This window comes from Bison bison, unplaced genomic scaffold (assembly GCF_000754665.1).
Source record: "Bison bison bison isolate TAMUID 2011002044 unplaced genomic scaffold, Bison_UMD1.0 scf7180017864301, whole genome shotgun sequence".
Taxonomy (NCBI): domain Eukaryota; kingdom Metazoa; phylum Chordata; class Mammalia; order Artiodactyla; family Bovidae; genus Bison; species Bison bison.
In genome coordinates, this window is record NW_011494873.1 from 197,808 (window position 1) to 222,309 (window position 24,502).

Here is a 24,502-nt window from a genome sequence, read left to right on the forward strand (position 1 = left end):
TTATTACCAAAGTATGAGGAAAAAGAAAATCTGACTAAAAAAAAGTTCAGAGACCATTTTCTAGCAGAGTATTTCCACTGAAAACAGTAGCTTCAGAAGTCACAGTTACATATCTCAGTTATCACACCCCCTTGTTTTGCAGTTATGTTTATTTGTACTCTTTGTTCTGACATTCTAGCATCTGTTCATGGGTTTTCTTTCTCTCTGCCCAACCATCATCCTAATGACAGCTTAATTAAGAGTCCAGAGTAAAATCAAATCTCTTTTGTTTAAGAGTCAAATTTTTGTTTTGTTTTCTCTAAAGCTAAATATTTATGGAACACTTATGTATGTATCAGTCTCTTGTTAGGCATTTTTATATAAATTTATTCCTGACTCTACTTCTGTAAGAAAGACATTATTACCCCCTTTTAAAGATGAGAAAACTGAGACTGATAAATTGCCTTGCTTTAAAGTCTTACAGTTAAGAAGTAAAGCTGGGTTTAAATGCAAGTCTTCTGATATTGAAGAACTCTTTTCCTTGCTTGGGGAATGTGAGTTCCATTCTGGGTATGTCACAGTACCAGTAGGTCATCTGGCCAGTTTTATGTTGTCCGAAGTTACTGAGAGTATTCCTTAGGGATCTTTAAATGCCAGTGTGCTTTCAGGTTAGACTCCATACTGCATAGTGGGACGGATTTCTTACAAGCCACTGTGGTTAAGAATTGTTTTTATAATGTCTGGATCCTTTACATTTCTGTTTTGTGGAATTATCAGTCCTCTTTTTTTTTCTAATTTGGCATTATTCAGGAAAAAATATGTTAATCTAAATGTTTCTATGCCCCTGGAATTATGACTTAGCTCAATTTATAAGAAGCAGAGTTGGTCAGCAGATCTGATGGTCTGTTTGCTTAAAAAGTCTATGGCTTTCTATAGAAAGAGATCTGAGCGAGACATTTTAGCTAATGAATCAAAATCAGATATGTGGTCATTATTGCCTGATTATTACTCCATCTGCTCTGTGCTAACGTGAAAATCAATTACTGTGTCTCTTTCCCACTGACAGCGTATGTTGATCGGGCTGGCAAGAGATCTTCGAGGGATTGCCTTTGCACTGAACACAAAGACCAGCTACACCATGCTGTTTGACTGGATGTATCCTTATTACACTGTGACAATACCAGCTCTGTGCACAGAGGGATGCCAGGCCCCTGGCTTTCGTTTAATAGTATGGCACAGTAGGGAAGAGGAAACAAAGCTAAATGAACTAATGTGTAATCAGCTAAAAATTACAGCACAGTGGCAGCAGCACAGACAACTGAGCACAGCACTTGGAGACCCAGCTCTGAGAGGTCACTTTTTTGGTGCCATTAAATATTGACAACTTGAAAATCACATCCCCAAATGATTTGTTTATGTGAGGGTTGCAGGGTTCTTGGGCTAACATCTTTGAATCAAGATCAATGAAGCCTACCATTTGGCATTTTCTAAGGGACTTGGATTTTTACTGTATCTCAAATAGCAGAGCTGATTTCATTTTTTCTCTTTGAGGCTTATTAATTCATCATGCTATAGTGTTTCATCATCATGAAAACATTAATGGACAAGAAAAGGGGAAAATAAATGGTTAGAATTTTTCACTTGATATAAAATTTGAATTTACCACTGCCAAGGCTTAGTACAGACAGCAAAAAAATTAAGGAAATGAAATCCCCCCACAGAAATGCCTCATCATTATGAATAAAAAGAGCATGGATTTGGTGTTAGGCAGACCTGGGTTGAATTCCTAGGTCTCCATTTGCTGTGTAAACTTTGGCAATTTTTTTCACCTCTCTGAATTTCCTCATCTAAAAAAAGAGACATCCAGTATCATGGCTTATTGTAACCATAGAAATAGGCAGTGCACTTTGTATTAATATAATGTCTGGAACATAACAGGTAATCATAGATGTTACTATTAATATTGTTTTAACAGTATTACATGAATCCTGTTTGATCTTAACAGAAAGTGATAGTTTATGCAAGTTATATAAGTAACATAATGTTATCATGCCTTTGTGTTCAGTACAGGAAACCATCAGTGCATAAGAGAAATTCTGTAACCTTAAACAACTTCCTTTTTAAGTTACATTATTTCTCAGTTGTTCTTTTCAAACCCTTTTTATCAAACCTCCCTCATAAATTGCAAAAGAAACTTGTTAAAGATAGTCTTCAACTGATGGCACATTTATGGCAAAAACATAACAGGATCTGGGCACAGTTTAGGGACATCTCCACATGTTAAAGAAATTGTTTGACATTAATTTGAATACTGACTTATATTTTTACTTACTGTTAAAACCTACCTCATCAGATTTGTGTGTCCATAGAAGGGTTAGAGATAAGAATTTCCTTCCACTGAGAAATCATATATGTCTTTGTACCAGTATAAAGTACACGTGCAGACTGCAGACTTTAACATAGAAAGTATTACATATGACTCTTCCATTTCTCTAAACACAAATAGAAGCTCACAAAGCAAAAACTCTTAATTTATTTAAAAAATTACTAAAACTTCATTTTGGCACTTTAAAATTGATGATTGTCTTGAAACCAACTACAATTCTAGGATATCCAGCAATTAATGCTTCACATTTTCCTCATCAACAATCTTAACCAAGCGTTAAGATAAGAATGTTCCCCTTACCCATCAAAGAATAGAAATATCTGTCATAATTGGTACTGCCTAAAATTTATAGAACATACTATAATTTAACTTTTTAATTAAGCCCTTTTCATTTCCTCACTTAGCTCCTTCTTTTGGGCACCTATCAGAAATGAAACTTTTGTCCAGCAGATGGCAGAAAATAACAAACGCGAAAACCTTGAGACTTACTGTTTTGTTTTGGACTAGAAACCACTGTCTACTCCTTCTGCCCAGAGACATCGGTGTTATTAGGGTCAGGGGCGGAGGGCGAAGTGTCAGTTATGCAGGAAGTTATGTTAGATTGCCACACGAGGTGGCTTGGTACCGGCCTTGCTTATAATAATTGAGTTTCAGTAGCAAATCAGCTTCCTTGGGAAAAGGCCAAAGGCTTTTCATAATTGTATTGACAACAAAATGAATATGATAAATGGTGTTCATTCAGTTGAGGCAAGATTTATAGTTTTCCTTTGGGCAAGGGATGAAGAGCAAATATTTATAATAATAGTAAAATTTGTTTAAAAGTTACATTATTTGATAATTCAAAGAGCTTTATTAAAATATTTTGAAATACTTTAAGCAGTTTCAGGTGATAAAGTACAGATTCTTTCCAAAGTATTCTAGTAATATAAAAATGAGTAAGTATATGATTTTAAAAAAACATAGATATGAAAGTCATTTATTCTTCCTGAAATATTGATATGTCAAACCGTCAGTGATGGTTCTCACATTACTGCTGGGGAAAGTTTATTTGCCTTTTATCCACAAAAAAAATGTGTGTTCTTTAATTTTCTGAATAGTCCTTAGCATGCAGAAGAAACATCCTGTAAGAGCACATGTCATCTTAGAGTCAAATGCATTTTATTTATGGTGATTATTTGATAAAATGGTATTTTAGTGGTTAGCTGTTTAATTTAAAAGCATTTCTATAAACACTGACTGCATTAACTGGTACACAAACTGCATTGCTTATCACTGTGTCCTTCCAAGCCTAGCTCGCCTGGAACTACACAGCAACCATGTTGGTAGACTGTGCCACTACTAGAGGACTGAAGACGAGTCGCTGCTGCTTCTTTACCCCTGTAGTGAGAGCGTAGCAGTGAAAAGCATCTCACCTTGCAGTGTACTTAGTCGCCTTGTTTCAACTTTTCCCAGATCATACACAGACCAAAGTGTCAAAAATCCAGCAGGAAATTGAAAAAAAAAAATGAAGGAATGTGTATGATGTGATTTCCTCACACTCATTCTTTTAATTGTCATAATTCTGATCTTTGAGTACACTGTTTTCAGTCATGCAATCAGTGCTATTGATTAATATGCATAACGTATTATACAAAGATAAGTCAAGACCATGAGATTTGTAAGGGGGGCAGAAAACAACTTAGAACAGTTCCAGTCCTGATTTTACCACTTAACAACCTGTGGGGTTTGGGGTAAATTACTTAATGTCTCAGAATCACAGTTCTCTGCTCCATAAAACAGGGCAAATAATATTTATTTCTCAGGTATGTTATAAGAAGTGAGTGAACTAACGTATATATATATATACACACACACACACATATATATGCAAATGTATATATATATATGTGCATATATGGGCTTAGTACAGTGTCTGGCACAAAGTAAATACACCCCACCACTGTTGCGAGTTCCTTTCCCTAATATGGAATGAGACAAAGGAATCCGATTTGCTCACCTATCCAGCATATTTCTCTAACTATGCTAAAATTCATGAGGGATTTTTCTTAGATCCTACCCCAAAATGAGCTTACGGTTTAATAGAATCAGTTAGGTAACTATCTAAATGACTGTAATAAAATATAGAAGATGGTACGTGCCATAAAAAAGATATAAAAGTGATTGCATTTATCTGGGGCATCAGGAAAGGCTCTGTAAAGGTGAAGATATTTCTCTGAATCTTAGCAAATAAGTAGGATTGGACTATTGGAATTGTGAAGCAAGAGGTTTTTTGTTGGTCTAAGTACAGACTTAGGAAGGAGAGTAGTGGAAAAGATGTTTTGTCAAAGATACTGCTTATTTTATGGTTGGACACAGGTTGTCTGGGACCCTTGACTATGAGGCTAAGGAACTGAAAAACTTACTCCATAGATGGTATAAAGTAATTACTAGTTTTGATTGACTAACAGAATTGTATTTCAAGAAGAAAATAGTCAGCAGTGTGTTGCACAAACTGAAGTAGGGAAGAAAGTAATCCTGAGAATGTGCTATTCCGCAGGATTTTTTTAGTACATTGTGCTAAGCATGAGAAATTAATAAAATGTTTGCTTTTTATAAGAATGAGTAAAGTGGATTGCTCATTAGAAGCTCATAATCTAGTGTAATAAATAGCTGTAATAAATAACTAATAAACAGTCAATGTATTGTAACAAAGACACATGCCAAGGACCATATGAACTTTGAAGAAAAAGAGGTTGGTGTTTGGGGCAAGAAGTAGGTTCCCCAGGGAGGTAAAAGTTGAGCTAGCTGTTGAAAGATAGATAGGCATCTGCCAGAAGGCGTCCCAGCAGCACTTGCCTCCATGAACAAAGATATAGATGGTTCACATTCAGGGAATACTTTAACAATAAGCTCTGAACTGACAGCCTATTTCTGTTCTGGAACCACCTCCTCACACTCTTATCTCCTAAAAGTTTTAACAAAAGCTCTTCTGTTGCCTTCTAGTATACTAGAATGCCTTCTCTACTGTGAAATCTCAGAGAAAAAGAATTACATTTTTACTAATTTATACTTTGTTGGGGTCCAGCACATAGTAAGTAACTATTGAATGGTTGGATGGATGGATGGATGGGTGTCGTCAATAAGCAAACCTCATGCTTTTCAGTTTTTCATGTTTAACATCTTGTAAGGCAATAACAAATCATTAATCTTTTTTATTTTTTATTTATCTGGTGTTGACCTTCAGAATTCATTGAACAGATCTTTCTAGGTGAAAGCAATTAGATCAGTGCCACTTCTACCAAAGGGCTCCCCACTGTCTTCCTCCTATCCATATATATGTAGTTCTCACAAGGCCACTGGAAAATTAATCTCCTCGAATGGGTTCTGATTCTCACCCTATAGTCTGAGTCTGGGACCCTCACTCTGAAGCCCTTTAACCTCCCTGCTTGGTAGAACTCAACTCCGCCTTCCAGTAATCACTCATTTTCTCTGTGGCAGTCACCTCTGTCAGAAGCATATTAGAATTGGCCCCACTCTCATTCCACACAGAAAAGGGAACATCCTCTCATATCCCCAGGCCTGATCCCATAGTGAATACAGTGTGCTCTGAAAAATATGATGACCCTAATGTCTTAAGAATGCTTTGCAAAGGGACTTCTGGTGCTTATGATATTCTTAGGTTCTGAGATTTGGGCCTTTTCAGTCTCCTGATGAGGCTCCAGGTCCTTCCCACTCATGAGCACTGACTTTGTGCTCAGCACTCTTGGTGGAGCATTTTCTCATTTGTACTCCGCCAGCACTGCTTCAGAATCTTGGTACTCAGAGCATTCCTATTTCGTGTTTACCACCCATACTGAAGCGTGGATTCACAGGAATAAAAGCCATGTATTACTATCTCTGGATCCCTGGCCCCTAGCACAGTACACAGCACATAGCATTTACCATCTGTTAAAAAAAAAAAAAAGGCAACAGATTTCTAATCCATAGAAAAAATAAAACTAAGTTATCTGACAGTAGCCAAAATAGAGTTAATAATCAAGTTTACTAATTTTGTATTTTTCATTTTCATCCAACTGAAATCTCGGACACACACACACTTATCATCTCCCATCTCTGCCTTATTTTCTTTGTAGTACTTTTTAATGTGTCATATATATGTTTAATTTTCTATCTTACTAGAATATAAATTCCATGAGGGCAGGGATTGTTCTAATGTTTGGTTCATTGATGTCTCTAGAGAGTCTAACAGTCATAAGACATTTATAGACCAGGCCTTCAATAAATACTTAAGTAAATTGTTTCTATATATTCAAATACAGCCTTAATATGGTATATCTAGGGGGTCAAAAGTATTGCTTTTTGCATTTTTAGGGAGCATGACACTCTTAAGGTATTTGAGGGCTTATTTTCATTGAATGTTATGTGAAGTATTTCCTGAAGCTTCAAAGTGAAATGCACAGCTTAAAAGAATCGAATAGGTAGGTCTAATCAAGTACGCTACACCTCATATTTATCACAACAAATGTTTTTTGAAATCCATTTTGTGCCAGGTACATGTGTGCAATAACTGCCTATGCACTGCTCTCAAAAACCGTATGATAGGAGAGATGAGGCACCGAGATAGTACTGGCACAAAGGGTACTAGGGCACCAGAGCCATGTACAGGAGACACTCTTAGGTGGGAGGGGTTAGGGTGGTGTCATGGAGGCTTCTTGGAATAATTGACATCTCTAATGAAATATGACGGACAGACAGCAATCAGCAGGAACATACTGGGCAAACACAGGTCTTTGCTCTTTAGAAGTTCACTGTCTAATGGAACAGATGGGTAATCAGTTCAGTTCAGTCACTCAGTCGTGTCCGACTCTTTGCGACCCCATGAATCGCAGCACACCAGGCCTCCCTGTCCATCACCAACTCCCGGAGTTCACTCAGACTCAAATCCATCAAGTCAGTGATGCCATCCAGCCATCTCATCCTCTGTCGTCCCCTTCTCCTCCTGCCCCTAATCCCTCCCAGCTTCAGAGTCTTTTCCAATGAGTCAACTCTTCGCATGAGGTGGCCAAAATACTGGCGTTTCAGCTTTAGCATCATTCCTTCCAAAGAAATCTCAGGGCTGATCTCCTTCAGAATGGACTGGTTGGATCTCCTTGAAGTCCAAGGGACTCTCAAGAGTCTTCTCCAACACCACAGTTCAAAAGCATCAATTCTTCGGCACTCAGCTTTCTTCATAGTCCAACTCTCACATCCATACATGACCACTGGAAAAACCATAGCCTAATGTCTCTGCTTTTCAATATGCTATCTAGGTTGGTCATAACTTTCCTTCCAAGGAGTAAGTGTCTTTTAATTTCATGGCTGCAGTTACCATCTGCAGTGATTTTGGAGCCCCCAAAAATAAAGTTTGACACTGTTTCCACTGTTTACCCATCTATTTGCCATGAAGTGATGGGACCAGATGCCATGATCTTCGTTTTCTGAATGTTGAGCTTTAAGCCAACTTTTTCACTCTCCACTTTCACTTTCATCAAGAGGCTTTTTAGTTCCTCTTCACTTTCTGCCATAAGGGTGGTGTCATCTGCGTATCTGAAGTTCTTGATGTTTCTCCCGGCAATCTTGATCCCAGCTTGTGCTTCTTCCAGCCCAGAGTTCCTTTTGATGTACTCTGCATATAAGTTAAATAAGCAGGGTGAGAATACACAGCCTTGACGTACTCCTTTTCCTATTTGGAACCAGTCTGTTGTTCCATGTAATACAAGCAGTCAACCGTAATACAGTTTGTTATAAGAGTGGTGGTCAAAGTGCTCGAGTGAACTTAGATGAGGAAGAGATTGATGCCCTTTGACAAAAAAAAAGAAAATTTCACCATCCCAGGGGAGGTAAAACTTGAGCTAGATATTGAAATACAGTTTGGAATGTATTAGGCAGAAAAAACATCATATAGAGGAATGGAGGCAAGGGATAGTCCGCATCAGTGGATTTGCTGAGAATTAAGAATGGCTGAACCATAGATAAGGGCAGGAGCACTAAGAGATGAGACCACAGGTAGGCAGGGACCAGATAAGGACCTTGTTTGCCATGCCAAGGAACTTGAAATTTATTCCAAGAGCAGGGAAGAAAATCGTGGTCTTCCTCACCATGGAGGTCACTACCCGTAACACACAGGAAAGGAACAACATGAAGTGATTCAGTTCAGCACTTTCATCTGAAACAAAGACAAGTGTATAAGAAAACATCAGAAAGAGACAGCTTTAGGGATAGGAAAAGAAAAATGAAGCTAGTAGCGTATGAAGGGTTTTTTCTGCTGAAGTTTTAGGGCTTAATTTTATATTCTGTGTGCATTTGGTGAAGAGGAGGCCAGTTGTGGGTAAAGGACCAGTGGAGCTGAGTCAGAGTTTTCCAGAATCTGGTGGTCTCAGGCATGAACTTATCAGAGGCATGCAAGGCATGCACTCATTATTGATGAGGATGTTTGACAATTTCTCCTTTAGTGTACACGGGCCTACTTTTAGCAAACTGACCTAGAGTAGATTAAAGCTACCCAAAGCTTTTCTTTCAACAGTACGTGAACCATGAACTTCTAAATGTTCAAGCTGAATTTAGAAAAGGCAGAGGAACCAGAGATCAAATTGCCAACATCCACTGGATCATCGAAAAAGCAAGAGAGCTCCGGAAAAACATCTACTTCTGCTTTATTGACTATGCCAACAACAAACTGTGGAAAATTCTTAAAGAGATGGGAATATCAGACCACCTGACCTGCCTCCTGAGAAATGTGTATGCAGGTCAAGAAGCAACAGTTAGAACTAGTCATGGAACAACAGACTGGTTTCAAAGAGGGAAAGGAGTACATCAAAGCTGTATATTGTCACCCTGCTTATTTAACTTAAATGCAGAGCACATCATGAGAAATGTTGGGCTGGATGAAGCACAAGCTGGAATCAAGATTGCCGGGAGAAATATCAGTAACCTCAGATATGCAGATGACACCACCCTTACGGCAGAAAGCGAAGAAGAACTAAAGAGCTTCTTGATGAAAGTGAAAGAGGAGAGTGAAAAAGTTCATTTAAAACTCAACATTCAGAAAACTTAAGATCACTGCATCTGGTCGCATTACGTCATGGCAAATAGATGGGAAAATAATGAAAACAGTGACAGACTTTATTTTTTGATCTTCAAAATCACTGCAGATGGTGACTGCAGCCATGAAATTAAAAGATGCTTGCTCCTTGAAAGAAAAATTATGACCAACCTAGACAGCATATTAAAAAGCAGAGACATTACTTTACCAAGAAAGGCACGTCTAGTCAAAGCTATGGTTTTTCCAGTGGTCATGTATGAATGTGAGAGTTGGACTATAAAGAAAGCTGAGCACTAAAGAATTGATGCTTTTTAACTGTGGTGTTGGAGAAGACTCTTGAGAGTCCCTTGGACTGCAGGGAGATCCAACCAGTCCATCTTAAAGGAGATCAGTCCTGAATATTCATTGGAAGGACTGATGCGGAAGCTGAACGCCAATACTTTGGCCACCTGATGCAAAGAACTGATTCATTTGAAAAGACCCTGATGCTGGGAAAGATTGAAGGCGGGAGGACAAGGGGCTGACAGAGGATGAGACGGTTGGACGGCATCACCGACTCAGTGGACATGAGTTTGAGTAGGCTCCAGGAGTTGCTGATGGACAGGGAGGCCTGGCGTGCTGCAGTCCATGGGATTGCAAAGAGTTGGACATGACTGAGTGACTGAACTGAACTGAAAGCTTTTCTTCAAGCTATCATCCCGAATGTTCCTTGGGGCTACAGTGAAACTAAACAGCTGATTAAGTTAACAGTTTTTTTTTTAAAGGAAAAGAATGTATGTAGATAATTTCTAAGCCGAGAGAGAAATACATGGGGTTTACTATTTACAGTGCCCTTCTGGCACAGTGGTAAAGAATCTGCCTGCAATGTGGGAGACCCAGGTTCCATCCCTGGGTTGGGAAGATCCCTGGAGCAGGGACTAACAACCCACTCCAGTATTGTTGCCTGGAGAATTCCATGGACAGAGGAGCCTGGCTGACTACAGTCCTTGGGGTCACAAAAAGTCGTATATGAATGAGCTACTAACACTTTCACTTTCTAATTTTATGTATTTTATTGATAAAAGTTATATAATAAACACTATTTTTTTCTTCAGGAATTTGATGTGCAAGAAACTCGGATAATAGCAGTTCAAATGTTTTTACCTTCATGAACTAAATTTATTTTCCTTTCCTACAATATTAAGTATAATATGCTGTAAATATCATACGTTGCTTACATGGTACTTCGTAAGTATGCTACACATAAAAGAAATGCGGATTCCTTTTTTTTTTTTTCTTTTTCAGTGGCACCAATTTTCAGGAACAGTATTTCTTTTGACCCTTAAATTCTTTAACAAGCTTCATAACAGGTACCCAACATATCTTCCTATTCTTCAGAGGGCTATTGAGCAGTGGTATGGAGAGCCAGCATGTACAACTCCCATCTTAAAACTTATGGCAGAACTAATGCAAAACAGGTAAGAGGTGTGTTAGGCAGGTGGAAAAGTAATCTACTATTTGGTAGCACACATCAGAGATCAGACTTTCCTGCCTAGTGTGTGTGTATTTAAGGCTTAGCAAGAACCCAGGAACCAAAACTTAAGATGATCAGTGAAGGCAATAGAATTAGAGATACAAGGTTGAAACCTTTGGGGAGAAAGAATTAGGTGTATATGGGGACTCTGGCAACTGGGGAAAAAGTTGGAAGGCCACAGCCATCATTATTTAAAAGATTCAAAAGCATGAAATGGAGGAAAGGTGGTTTTAACCGTTTCACTGCTTTCTGTAGAGGAGAAAAGGAGCTGAGAGGTCTCTGAGTTGAGATGCTTTATTTTGTGGATGAGGCACCAAGGGCAATTCATGGACATACAGTTTGTCTCAAAAAGCCCTGGGGATTGTCCCTGCTTTGACTTTTAAGGTATCCTTCTTCCTTTGTGCTAAAACGCATGTATGTGGTTGATTTATGCACTCACAATTTTTATTTAAATAGCAACTACAGCACTTCTCAGGAATAGCCTAGTTAAGCCTATGATTTACACAGAGAAGCAGAGGTTCAGGTTCTCCTCATATAAATATGAACAAAGGTGTACCTAAAAGAGAAACACTGTAATAAGCTAATTGGTTTTACCACTTTAAATGTGTCATTATGAATATGGCTTAGCACCAGATTACCTGTCACGTAGTGATCCTGTTTCATCAGTTCCTCTTTGTAAACTGCGTGTTGGAAGGAAGCTATCCAGACAGGGAAGGAGTATGGATTGCATCTCTAATCTCTGGTGCTGAGTGTTTCACAGCAATAATTTAAAAATTTTAAAACCAGAGGTGGAAAAAGACCTGGCAAATAAATAAATGTGAGTATTATTCTTTTGAAAGCTGTTAGGGTTTTTAAAAACTGTTCTCTAGGTACCTTAAAGACTAAAGGAAGGGTAGCTATATATTTTATATTAGAAATTTAGTTTTTATTAAATTACTGTTTTTCAGCAAGATAATTAATAGTACATTACTGATAAAACACTTAATACTAAAGGAAAAAAATAATTACATTATATATTTTATATCTGCCATAGATGGATAATTCATATCTAGCACAATTGTTCTCAGAACTACTTGGCAAAAATCTATAATATCAGAAGATGTTATCTTGTTTATATTTCTCTGAAACCTAATGTGAATTGTGTACATACATTTCTTTAATCAGAATTGTATGTCAGCCATCAAATGTTTCTAATAGCACTTCTAATAAGTTATAACTGCACTTAATTCTAAAGCATTTTGAAAACACAGAGAGAACCAGCAATGTATTCTGTTCCTTAGCAAAGTATCTTTGCTTCCTGGTGTTTCTTTGCTATGATGTGTTTCATATTTTTACTGATTCTTTTAGAAATATATGGTTATTTGTTGAAAGCAGAGCAGCAAGGCATATTAGAGCCAACTAAAGTCAAAGTGATGTTTAAAAAGCAAATATTATGCCAGGATGGCATATCAGTCCTTTGCCTTTTCAGACTGTCCCCCGACCTGTCAGAAACTAGGGAAGTAAAATTGTTCTCATTTAGAACTTCTGGGATTTGTTTCTCTTTACTTGAGCTATGTGCAGTGGAAACTATAGCCCCGTATGTAATTTAATGTGTTTGAAATATGCTTGAAGTATCAGATGATCCATTATGAATATGAGCAGTATTAAAGGTACTTAGATTTCCTGTTATATTGTCATTGTTTTAAAGATGTATATTAGGCACTACAGGAGATCTCAAATATAAATCTCTATACAAGTATCTATATCAACTTTCATACTTGGTTTTTTTTTAATTATTATCTATCAGACGTTTGCATGAAAGGAAAGGGGGCTAAGAGGTCTGTAATGTAGGATGTCAGGATATCGTTTTGACAGATAAAAGATGAATTATTTGAATGAGCAAATAAATGAAAATAATTGTATTGTCCTAGTATCTTTAGTAAAAAATTAGCACATACATTTTGTCACCACTTGTTTAATGGAATGATACTTTTAAGAAAGGATGATTGTACTGTTGCTACTTCTAATAAATGAGAATTCTGGGCATTTTCATCCTATATTTTGTTTATTTATCTGTACATGTAGTCTAAATTTTTGCTGTATTTCTCAGATCCCAGCGTTTGAATTTTGATGTATCATCTCCTAATGGAATTCTTCTCTTCAGAGAAGCTAGTAAAATGATTTGCACTTATGGTGAGTATCCTTTTCCATATTTGTCTCTGCAATATAACTTTTATCTCTTTGGAGGAAAGAAAGATGTTAGTTATTTTGTTCTTTTGAAACTTCATATCTGTATGAATTTGTGAAGTAGATAACAGGGGTGCAAAAAGCTGGGTAGCTATCATATTGACATCAGGAAAAATAAGCAGTATGCCTTTGACTACAGATCTTGCCTGACAAACCTGATGAATTTCTTTTAGCTAAAACTTTAGTGTCAGAAGCAAAGGGAATACACTATAAATATAATATTGAAGTAGGATATTGAAAAGTTACAGCATATTGAAAATTGCTAAAATTTAGATTAGGGAGTTTAGTATATTGGGTCAAGGAATGCTTAAACCAGTGTGTCACTGACACTGAATTTGGGGGAAATATCCTGGTAAAGAGCAGTAAATATTTTATTATAGGGAATTTGAGGGCACTGTACCCTTAGAATCAGCCTTCTACAGAAATGATTGTCCTATTCAATTATAGTAAAAAAAAAATTGGTAATTATTTTTCTGCTTCCCAACTCTGACAGCTTCATCAATGGAATTCTCAACTCTCTGAGACCTTTATGTAGCCAGGAAATGCCACAATAGATAAGAATCTTCAGTTAGCGTTCCACACACTGACTGAAAACTGACTACAAGCTGGACTCCTTGCAGTATTCTTCTCCTTGAGAGATGTTTTCCTGGGTCCTCCTTTTCTTTGTCCTCTTCTTTTTTGCCTGTCTGTTCTTCCTTTCCCAAATCAACAGCCAACTCTATGTTCGGCCTCAGAAGTTGCCTGTGATTCTCATACTTCTTTTTGAGTACCTAGAAACAGATTCTACAGAATTTTGTAAAGCTTCTGTTGTGTTTTCAGGGTATATCTAATTCCTTTTAGTGTCTTATCATACAAAGATATGTGCCTGGACCTTTTTCCAAAAGCATGATATCTTAGAAAAAACTCAGTTTGGGGAGATTAAAAGATCTGAGTACCAGTTCTAGTACCAACACGCATAATTCCATGACCTTCAGTTAAGACACACAGCTAAGACACTCCTTGTCCTAGTTTTCTCGTATATAAAATTAGAAATAATGAATACCTACTGACCTCTCTGTCTAGTTAGGATTGTTACATTAGTCAGTCACGTTCGACTCTTTGTGACCCCATGGACTGTGGCTTGCCAGGCTCCTCTGTCCATTGAATTCTCCAGGCAAGAATACTGGACTGGGTTGCCCATTCCCTTCTCCAGGGCATCTTCCCGTTCCAGGGATCAAATGCTGGTCTCCTGCGTTGCAGGTGGATTCATTACTGTCTGCTCCACAAGGGAAGTCTATAAGGTGCTTCTGAGGATTCAGTTACATGGTGCATGGAAAGGCCTTAGATAAGTTAACTACTGTGCTTACTGTTATGAAGAAATTGAAGCTCATAGGGGTTAAAGATTTGCCAAGTAATACATAGTTAGCAAATAGGCAAATGGGGATTTCATTCACAGTCTGTGTGACTTCAGACGGTCATCTTCCCATAGTCCTTTCTGCTGCTTGGGAGTTGCCACATGAAGATTGTACCTAGGGTATTTTTGATGAAGCGCTATTCTTTAGAGTATGGTGATTTTTATCCTAAAACTGAAAGGAAATGAAGGCTCAATAGAAAAATAACCTCCAACTTTGTTACCAGTGACTTTGACCCAGGCACTTTATTACACAGAGTAGCAGAAAAATCTTTTTCAGCTTTCACTGATTCCACATGCCTGCCCCAATCAGCCAAGCTGATTTTGTCTGTCTTCATCTTGAGTAATGTTTTATTACTCATGCTTTTACCTCTGGAGATTCTGATATGCTCATTGAAGGGAGATCCTATGGCTGCCATCCAGGAGTCTGGAAGGTGAGGGGGAAAAAAATGGCTAGAAGGGTGCAGAAGAACCAGCATTACTTATTTTCTGGGTAAGCCAAGGTGAAGGAAGGGAAAACCTATGGAGGAAGGAGGCCAGGACACTCTGGGGTCCCTCCCGCCCGTCCTCACTGGGTTCCTCTCTGCTAGCCTGCCTCGGGCAGTGTCTGTGCCGTTGGTGATTGAGGCAGTGTGGGGGGAAGGACTCATTTGCGCCTGATTTGTTACCTGTTTTGTAGAATACCTCCACCTCGCTGCTCAATGAGACTGGCAGAAAAATAATACTTTCGATATGCTGTTTTATTTATCTACATTCTGTCATGATATACTTTGATGTAAGTTTTTAATTTTGCTTCAGCTCTCAGCTGCTCTTGCCGTTACAGCTCAGGGTCAGCAATGAGGTTAGCCACAGTAGCACAAAACAATTTCCTGTTTGTGCAGCCCAGGTAACATTTGGATGAGGATTAGATTTTACCACATTTTCTACTAGCCCAAGCCTATTATTTCTAATGAGTTTTAAATTGCTTCAAGAACATGTATTTCAAAATTTAGTGCTATGATCCATTCAGCCCGAGCAACTTAATAAAAGAAATTTCTTTCTTAAATTTTTGGTTAAAATGTTGCATGCAGTGTAATAAATGTTATTACTTTGGAAATCTACTTCTCAGTTTTAAGAACTGGGTGTTTTTTATGCTCAATTTCCATTTGTCCGATCTTTTCTTCCCTTTGCCTCTGGGTAATGGTATCTTTAGTGACATCTATTGGTTGAAGAGTGCACAGAAGGGAAAAATAGTGATTGTCTTTATAAGACTGGCAAGAATGAACTGCTCTTATTCCTTCCTTGCTGCTGCTGCTGCTGCTAAATCGCTTCAGTCGTGTCCGACTCCGTGCGACCCCAGAGACGGCAGCCCACCAGGCTCCGCCGTCCCTGGGATTCTCCAGGCAAGAACACTGGAGTGGGTTGCCATTTCCTTCTCCAATGCATGAAAGTGAAAGTGAAGTCGCTCAGTCGTGTCCGACTCTTCTCAACCCCATGGACTGCAGCCTACCAGGCTCCTCCATCCATGGGATTTTCCAGGCAAGAGTACTGGAGTGGGTTGCCATTGCCTTCTCCATTCCTTCCTTAGGTACCTGATTTAAGGAAGCTCAATGTGTAAAAAATCTAAACAAAAAATGGATAGAACAGCTATAATTATTCACTGTACCTAAGAATTTACATCAGGGTTCTTTGAGCAATATATGTTGCAGGTACATTTAAGGTATGACTTAATACTATGCTTAAATTGAATTTGCAAAGTGTTATACAAGCCACTGTCATTTGCTGTGACCTAGAAAACAGGCCAGTGGTTTTCCAACTGGGTTTTTCAGAGCCCTAGAGATCTGTGATAATACACAGAGACCCTGCAGAGGTGGAGGAGGAGAGGACTCTACTGCCACTTCAACCAGATCTGCAGCTATTTATTGTTACACTAGACTTATTTGCAATAGGAGTCACCTGCTTAAAGATACTTTTTGATAAAAAGAGCTTGAAAATTACTGGTATGTACTACTAGAAGGGTTATGACTTATATTTATGTTTGCTGCTGCTGCTAAGTCGCTTCAGTCGTGTCCGACTCCATTCGACCCCAGAGACGGCAGCCCACCAGGCTCCCCCATCCCTGGGATTCTCCAGGCAAGAACACTGGAGTGGGTTGCCATTTCCTTCTCCAATGCGTGAAAGTGAAGTCGCTCAGTCGTGCCCGACTCTTCTCAACCCCATGGACTGCAGCCTACCAGGCTCCTCCATCCATGGGATTTTCCAGGCAAGAGCACTGGAGTGGGTTGCCATTTCCTTCTCCAATGCGTGAAAGTGAAGTCGCTCAGTCGTGCCCGACTCTTCACGACCCCATGGACTGCAGCCTACCAGGCTCCTCCGTCCATGGGATTTTCCAGGCAAGAGTACTGGAGTGGATTGCCATTGCCTTCTCCAATATTTATGTTTAAATGATTATAAAAATTTAGCTGAAGGATGTATTGGCCTTGAAATAATTAGAGACTTGATAAAATGTTACCAGGAAATAACAGTTCTGAAAAACAGATAATCCAGGAACATGGATATAACCTTACGTTCTCTCAGAATCATGGTCAGGGACATAGAACAACAGAGTAGTAGAGTAATAAGCTCACCAAAATTTTATGAAGGAGATGGAATGATCAGTACCCTGAGGGTGCCAGGCCTTGAGGAGTACATTTCACAGTGAATCCACGTGTGTTGGACTTGGCCACTCCTGGACACAAGCAAGGAGAAGGCAATGGCAACCTACTCCAGTACTCTTGCCTGACAAATCCCATGGGCGGAGGAGCCTGGTAGGCTGCAGTCCATGGGATCGCAAAGAGTCGGACACGACTGAACGACTTCACTTTCACTTTTCACTTTCATGCATTGGAGAAAGAAATGGCAACCCACTCCAGTGTTCTTGCCTGAAGAATCCCAGGGACGGGGGAGCCTGGTGGGCTGCCATCTCTGTGGTCGCACAGAGTTGGACACGACTGAAGCGACTTAGCAGCAGCAACAGCAGCAGCACACAAGCAAAAAATGCTAAGCAAGTTGTTAAATAAGTAAGGGTGCTCTCCAAACAAGTACTTAGAGTTCAATAGATCTTTCAGCCATGCTGCTAATGTTTATCAAGCGTTTACTATATGTTTGATATTGTGAGAATTAGAGAGGAAGACATACACAAAAAAGACCCTTACTGATTCTTCTCCTAGTTGAGTCCAACGGTGGATTCAGTCAAGTCCATAAAGGATTATAACGGACTGTGTTCACTTTCATGCTTAAGAAGCATACAGAGTGCTGTGGGAGCCCAGAAGTTTCTAACTCAAACTGAGGGGCCAGACAAGGAAATAGGAATAGTGCCCAGAAGTTTGAGGAGGGCATTTCAAGCAGGTGATAGCTTTTATAAAAGCATATAAATGTAAAATATTAAAATAGTCTATTACTAAAATGAAGGATCTCAGAATTGCTGTATGAAGTAGAAAGTGAAAATTCCTGATTATCTCATCACTCAAACTCTTTTAACAATTTAGTGTGCAGTCTTGCATACTTTTTATGTGTACATATACATGTATTATTCCAGAAGTGCTATTATAGTGTACTTGCTAATCTGTAATTTGCTATTTTTTACTTATATGATGGCCATTACTTCATACTAACATATATATAAAATCTACCATATCTCTTTTTTCCTTCGGTTTTTCATTATTTTTTCTGCCTTTTAAAATAGCTGCAAAGTATTCCATCTTATGGTCATACTATAATTTATTTAACTACTCACCTTTTGGTAAATGTAATTTTTATAAACATGCAATCTTTCACTATCATGCACTAGCAAGCAACTGTGTACCTTCAGCTTCGTGAGCATCACTATTCAGTAAGTATACGTATTGAGAGTAGCGGGTATGGTTGAGACTCAGTGAGTAAAACTGAAAAAAAAAATAGTATGTCAGAAAGTAGTAAGTGCTATGGAAAAAAAAAAAAGAAGAAGAAAGCAAAGAAAGTGTTAGAAGTGCTAGGGATTGGGAAACATGTTGCAATATTAAGTACAGTGATCAAAATAGGCATCATTTGAAAAAATGACATTTGAGCCAAGACTTGCAGTCAGTGAGGGGGTTAATTATGCAGCTATCTCAGGGAAGAGTGTTCTAGGCTGAAGGAACACCAAGTTTTAGGGTCCTGAGGCAGAAGTGTATCTGGCATGTCTGAATAACAGAATATCGGTAGCTGGAACAGAGTGAACGAGAGAGAGTAATAACAAAAGCAATGTCATGTAATGCCATATCCTGTAGACATTATCAGGACTTTAAATCCAAGTGAAAGAGAAGGACTTTAGAATGTTTTGAGCAGAGGGCTGACATGATTTTATATTCGCTTTGACCACGGTGATAGCAGTGGGAGTAGTGAAAAGTGGTTGGATTCTGTATATATCTGAAAGTAAAACCAAATTTCTTGATGGATTGGATATTTTTGTCATAATATGTTTATGACAAGGGATTTTGTCATAAACAACTGGAAGGATGAAGTTACCATTAACTGAGAGTAAAGGCCAAAACTGGGTACGAGGGGGAAATCAGAAGTTCCCTTTTGACTTCATTGAGCTTGAAATGTTGATTTAGACATGCAGGTGGAAGTGTTGAATACAGAGTCGGATATACAAGTCTGAGGATCAGAAGAGGTCTGGTCTAGAAAAACAAATATGGGAGTCATTAACTCTCTAGGTGGGATTTAAAGCTGCAAAACAGGAGAGGTTCGCCAGGGCATGGGGTGTGGATTTAAATATAAAAGATTTAGGTTTAAGTTTTAGAGTATTCTGTGTTAGGAGGGAAGGGAGAAGAGAAGGAACCAGCAAAGGAGAGAATGAGCAGGTACTGAAGTAAGAGAATAATCAGGAGAGAGTGTGTCTAGTCAGCTGTGTCAAAAGCTGCCAGTGAATTGAAGAAGGTGAGGACTAAGAGTTGATCATTACACTTAGGGAAAAGGTTATTAGGAACCTTGAAAAGAGCACTTTTAGAGGAGAAGGTGTAAAAGAGGAAAACTGAAGACACAGTTCTTTTAAGAAGAAACAATTCTTTTAAGGAGTTTCATTAACAGAAGGAAGTAATATCAAGCAGGGAAGTAGGGCCAAGAGAAGGTTTTGTTTCAAAAAAGAAAGACTGCATAGGAGAGAAAGGGGGAATTGCTGTGCTTTGTCTCAAGCCCATAAAAGGAGAGGGGAGCTAGTTCAACAGATTGAGAAGCTGGCTTTCACAGAGACTGTGCATAAGTGCAAATGCTAGGAGATGGTGAGATATGGTAGTGAACATTCGTTTTGGAATGTATTCCCAAAAGTGGATTTACACAGTTTTAATAAATTTAACCAAATGGCCCTCTACAGTGGTTATACTAATTCACATTCCCAACAATTTTCTTAATTTCCCACATGCTTATCAATGCTGCATTGTTTTAATCTTTTTCAACCTGAAAGGGAAATACTATATTCCTTTCCATATCCACAGCTCGTTTCTCTCTCAAACCACTTATATCCAGGGGATTTGGCTGGTTTGCAGAGACAGAGTGGGTTGAGCGACATGAAATAATGTCAGCAAGCTTGCTCACATAACTGTTCTGATGCTAAATGAAGACATTCAACCTATAGAGCTGTCAGCTAAGTATCAAATTAACTTTAAAATTTTAGAGATTAAAGGGGAAAAATAAAAAGTAAATCAGTGTAACAGATTGCTTTATAAACCAGGAAGTAACATTGTTCATACTGTTAGTTCTTCCTGGTATAAGATACAACTACCATATATCTTAGCCCTTGCACCTTTTTTTAAAACTATTATTGGGACTTCTGTAGTAGTCCAGTGGTTAAGAATCTGCCTTCCAACACAGGCGATGCAGATTTGATCTCTGATTGGGGAACTAAGATCCCACATGCCACAGGGCAACTAAGCCCATATGCCTCTACCACTGAGCCCACACCACAACTACTGAGCCCGCACCGCAACTAGAGAGCCCACACATCAACTAGAGAGCCCGCGCCACAACTCCTGAGCCCGCAGCACAACTACTGAGCCCGCGCCACAACTCCTGAGCCTGCACTGCAACTCCTGAGCCTGCACCACAACTACAGAGCCCGCACCGCAACTAGAGAGCCCACACCGCAACTCCTGAGCCTGCACCGCAAGTAGAGAGTCCGCACCGCAACTAGAGAGCCCACACCGCAACTCCTGAGCCTGCACCGCAACTAGAGAGCCCGCACTGCAGCTCCTGAGCCTGCACCGCAACTAGAGAGCCCACGCCACAACTAGAGAGCCCACACCACAACTCCTGAGCCTGCACCGCAACTCCTGAGCCCGCACCGCAACTAGAGAGCCTGCAGCGCAACTCCTGAGCCTGCACTGCAGCTAGAGAGCCCGCGCCACAACTCCTGAGCCCGTACCACAACTACCGAGCCTGCGCCACAACTCCTGAGCCTGCGCCACTACTACTGAGCCCGAAAGCAGTAACTAGATAGAAGCCTGATGACAGAATGAAGAGCTGCCGTGCGTGTCCCACAGCCAAGACCTGATGCAGTCAAATGAATAGTGTTTTACATTGTGTTCTTCTGAGGGCACAGAGAAATGGTAGAGTGTGGGCCAAAGATCCACACTGTGATACCCTACAGCCAGTTCTGTTTGAAGGAATAGAGGGAATGTGGTCAAATACATAGAATTGTCCTTACTTTGAATTATGTATTAGAAGCAAGTGACATTATTCTACACCAGACACACTCAGCTTTACCGCCTCCTCTTTTTCAGGCCTTAGCTCCCCATGTCTGACCTAACAGGCTAGTAGACTGGAGAGAGAAAAGAGCCCTTACTACTGTGTCTGGCTATAGTTTACATGAGCACTGTGCCGGTTACTGGGGTAAGCATTTTATATATGCTGTCTCCTTCACTCCACATAAGAGCCTTGTGAGTTATAAGTGCTGTTATTGTAACTGCTCCCAGTTATGACAGATATGGTCAGTGGGAAACAGTTAAAGGTTTCCCTTTTGATTCTAAACTTCGGAAGTCTCTAATTTCATTACAGAAAGTGTATCATTTCTTTTTTACAAGTGGCGACTGTTACTGGCTTCAGTGGCTGCCTTCGTCACCCAGCAGTCCATCAGTGCAATAAAGACCTCCCTCTTAGGAAGGAAGGAGATGGGACTTTATAGGCGTGGGGTGGAATAGGGAAGGCAAAGAGGTTTGTCATACCTATAGAGGAACATTAAAACAAAATCTGCACGTGATCACTTTTGTTTAGAGCAGTGTGAGTCTAACTGCTAGATTTTAAGCTTTTTGAGGGCAGAGACTCCAATTTCAGTAAGGATTGTTGAATAATATAAATTGAATAACGCTGATGGGGTGAATAAATGATGTGGACATGCCTTCTCTTCCATAGTCATTTATAGCCACCATGGAATGCAGAACCACTGGAGCATGATGAAATATAGTTTCCTCTTTCAAAAGTATTACTCATTCTACTTTTTCAAGGTCATAATGGTATGCTAGTTACTGTTTTAGTTCACACAGGTGTGTCTGAAATAGTCCGAAAGACATGTATGCCAGATTGCAACTTTAATACAAGATAAAAGTTGTGATTCTAAATAATTAATCCTTCTTGATTATAGGTTATCCAGTCTTTTAGAATCAAAAATTTTCTCCCAACACAGTTCTTAGTCTGCCTATTCCATCTTGCGCTGAAGAAAATAGGATCTTTACTTTCCCCATAAGGACCTCAGCATAGGAAGTCCCCAGAAGATGGCCTACTTTTCTCTGTTTGGCCCTAGCCTCCTTAACTCAAAATGTGTAAACCACCACTACCACCAGATTATCCAGCTTTTTCCATCACATGCAAGCAGTGCTTTTCTTTCCTGGGAAAGGGAAGGGGACAGGGAATGTGTATGTTGATTTAGATTGAATTGGAGGCGAAGGTAGTAAACCAGTGGTTGAGAACTGCCCTCTCCTGCAGCTCCCTGCTTTTAAAGGCCTTCATGCCCATGCACATAATCTCTGGAATACTCTTCTCTCCCTCAAGTCCATCTGAGAGGTTGTGATTGGTCACTGGGAAGCAACCTGTTCTGTGAAGCCTTACCCACCCTGCTGTCGTGTCCAAGCAAAGCCAGTCTCTTCTATTCCCATAAAATCTTGACATATGTCTCTGATAGTGTTTGTCACATTGTATGAAATTATTTGTTTACAAATCTATTCTCCCACCAGTAGCTATTAAGGAAATACTATCATATTGAGTTAAAACTTACCATATCTTTCTAAGAGAAGTTAGGATGAGATCATGAGAGAGGGTACAGAATGTGGTATGGAGTAAATTCCAAGATATGCTTCAGCCAACACAGTGGTGGTATCATTCAAATGTATAAATTATAAGCAAAGCCACTGGGCTTCCAAGGATTCATAGAAAGAAAAAGAAAAAAAAAGTGTATGAAACTGTTTCAGAAAGGCAGATAAAGGGCAGGAAACCTTCACCTTGGCCTGGTCCTGTTTCTTACTCTGCTAGAATGATTGGTCCTTCTTAACCTCTTAGTAAGCATACAGTTTTCATAATATTCGTATCAGTTGAGATTCAAACAGGGAAAAGCAGACACTGTGACACTGATGGAATAGGGAGTTTATTTTAGGAATTAGGCGTTGTACTATCTTGGGCAAAGATGGCAAAATGGACCTCCAAGGGGCGAGTTGGAAGTTCAGGAGAAAAATCACTAATCAGGCCTCCTGAAATAATGGCATGGTGGACAAGTTGGAGCTGGCAAGGATATCTAAAAGCTGGAGACACCCAGCTGCTAGGGTGAGACCATGAAAGACAGCGGAGTGAGGGGGACTGGTGTAGTGGTGTGGACGCAATGGAAGGCTGTTGCTTCTGTGTGGCTGCCGCTCTGCACGTTTACTGCCAAGCACGTGGTGGGCTTGGGGTCATTGGTCAGCAGGGCTTGCAGTGCTTCACACAGAGCAGGAAAAGCAGGGACAAACTAAAACCCAAAGGCATTTCTGCGTCTTGTTCTCACAGCCTCTAATCACACAACCTTCAGAAAGTCCTAGCTGCTACCTCACTTTCATCTTCCAAATCTCATATAGATTTCTCTTTTGCTCAATTCTAGGCCACAACTGTACAGGGAAATGAGTTCTGGGAAACTTAATTCTTATTTAGCCCAATAGACACAGTACAGAACCACAACAGTATGCCTCTAAATTTTGTAAATTGAATTTAGTTTCAATTTTAGAAGTGTTACTTACTTGAACAGGAAAAAGCAGAGCTAAGAAACATATATGACTTTATAATTTTTTACAAAGCATTCTTGGATATTGTCTAGTAATGTGCCTTACTAGCACACATTTCAGAAAGAGAAATTGTGGTTGTAAATGCTAACTAGAAAAAAACTGTAAGGTGATTATATAAACATTACTTTGTTTTTGATGGTCAAACATAGAATTTAAGTACAGTTTTTAAATGACCATCTCTTTAGGTCTTCTGAAAAAGGATCTAAGGAGAAAAGGGAAGTAACATTTATTGTGTACTATGCCAAGAACTTGTGTGTCTTATTTCATTTACTTCATGTACCAAACCTGTGATCCTCCAAAAAGTAAAGTAGCTCAGTATCAAGTTCATGTGAAAAAGGTGAAAATGCGAAAATTCACCCCACAATTTAGAGTAACTTATGTATCTAAGTTATCTTTTCTTGATTTAGTTGGTTATTTATTCCTACTTTTTTTCACTTCTTATTGAAGAAGAGATAATGCAAATATTAAAGTATATAAACTAATCTTTAGTACAACTCAATGAGTTTTCATGTATCTACATATATATTCGTGTAATCACCATCCAGACAAAAATATCAAACTTCTCCAGTACCTTTGATTGATTTTCACTGGGCCATTTGTACTTCCCATATAAACTGCCTTGTGTATTTATATTTTTCATTATATGATGGTGTGACTCTTGGAACAACAGTAG

At 39.2% G+C, this 24,502-nt stretch overlaps 1 protein-coding gene across 1 annotated transcript in view; it reads left to right on the forward strand.

Moving 5' to 3' along the window:
* Nucleotides 1-24,502, forward strand: part of LOC104996892 (ran-binding protein 17-like) — a 259,749-nt gene that overhangs the window by 181,774 nt on the left and 53,473 nt on the right. Inside the window, exons 7-9 of the mRNA XM_010851280.1 lie at nucleotides 1,046-1,134; nucleotides 10,775-10,882; nucleotides 13,028-13,110. Coding sequence (XP_010849582.1) covers nucleotides 1,046-1,134; nucleotides 10,775-10,882; nucleotides 13,028-13,110 — 280 coding nt within the window. The remainder of the gene's footprint in view (nucleotides 1-1,045; nucleotides 1,135-10,774; nucleotides 10,883-13,027; nucleotides 13,111-24,502) is intronic.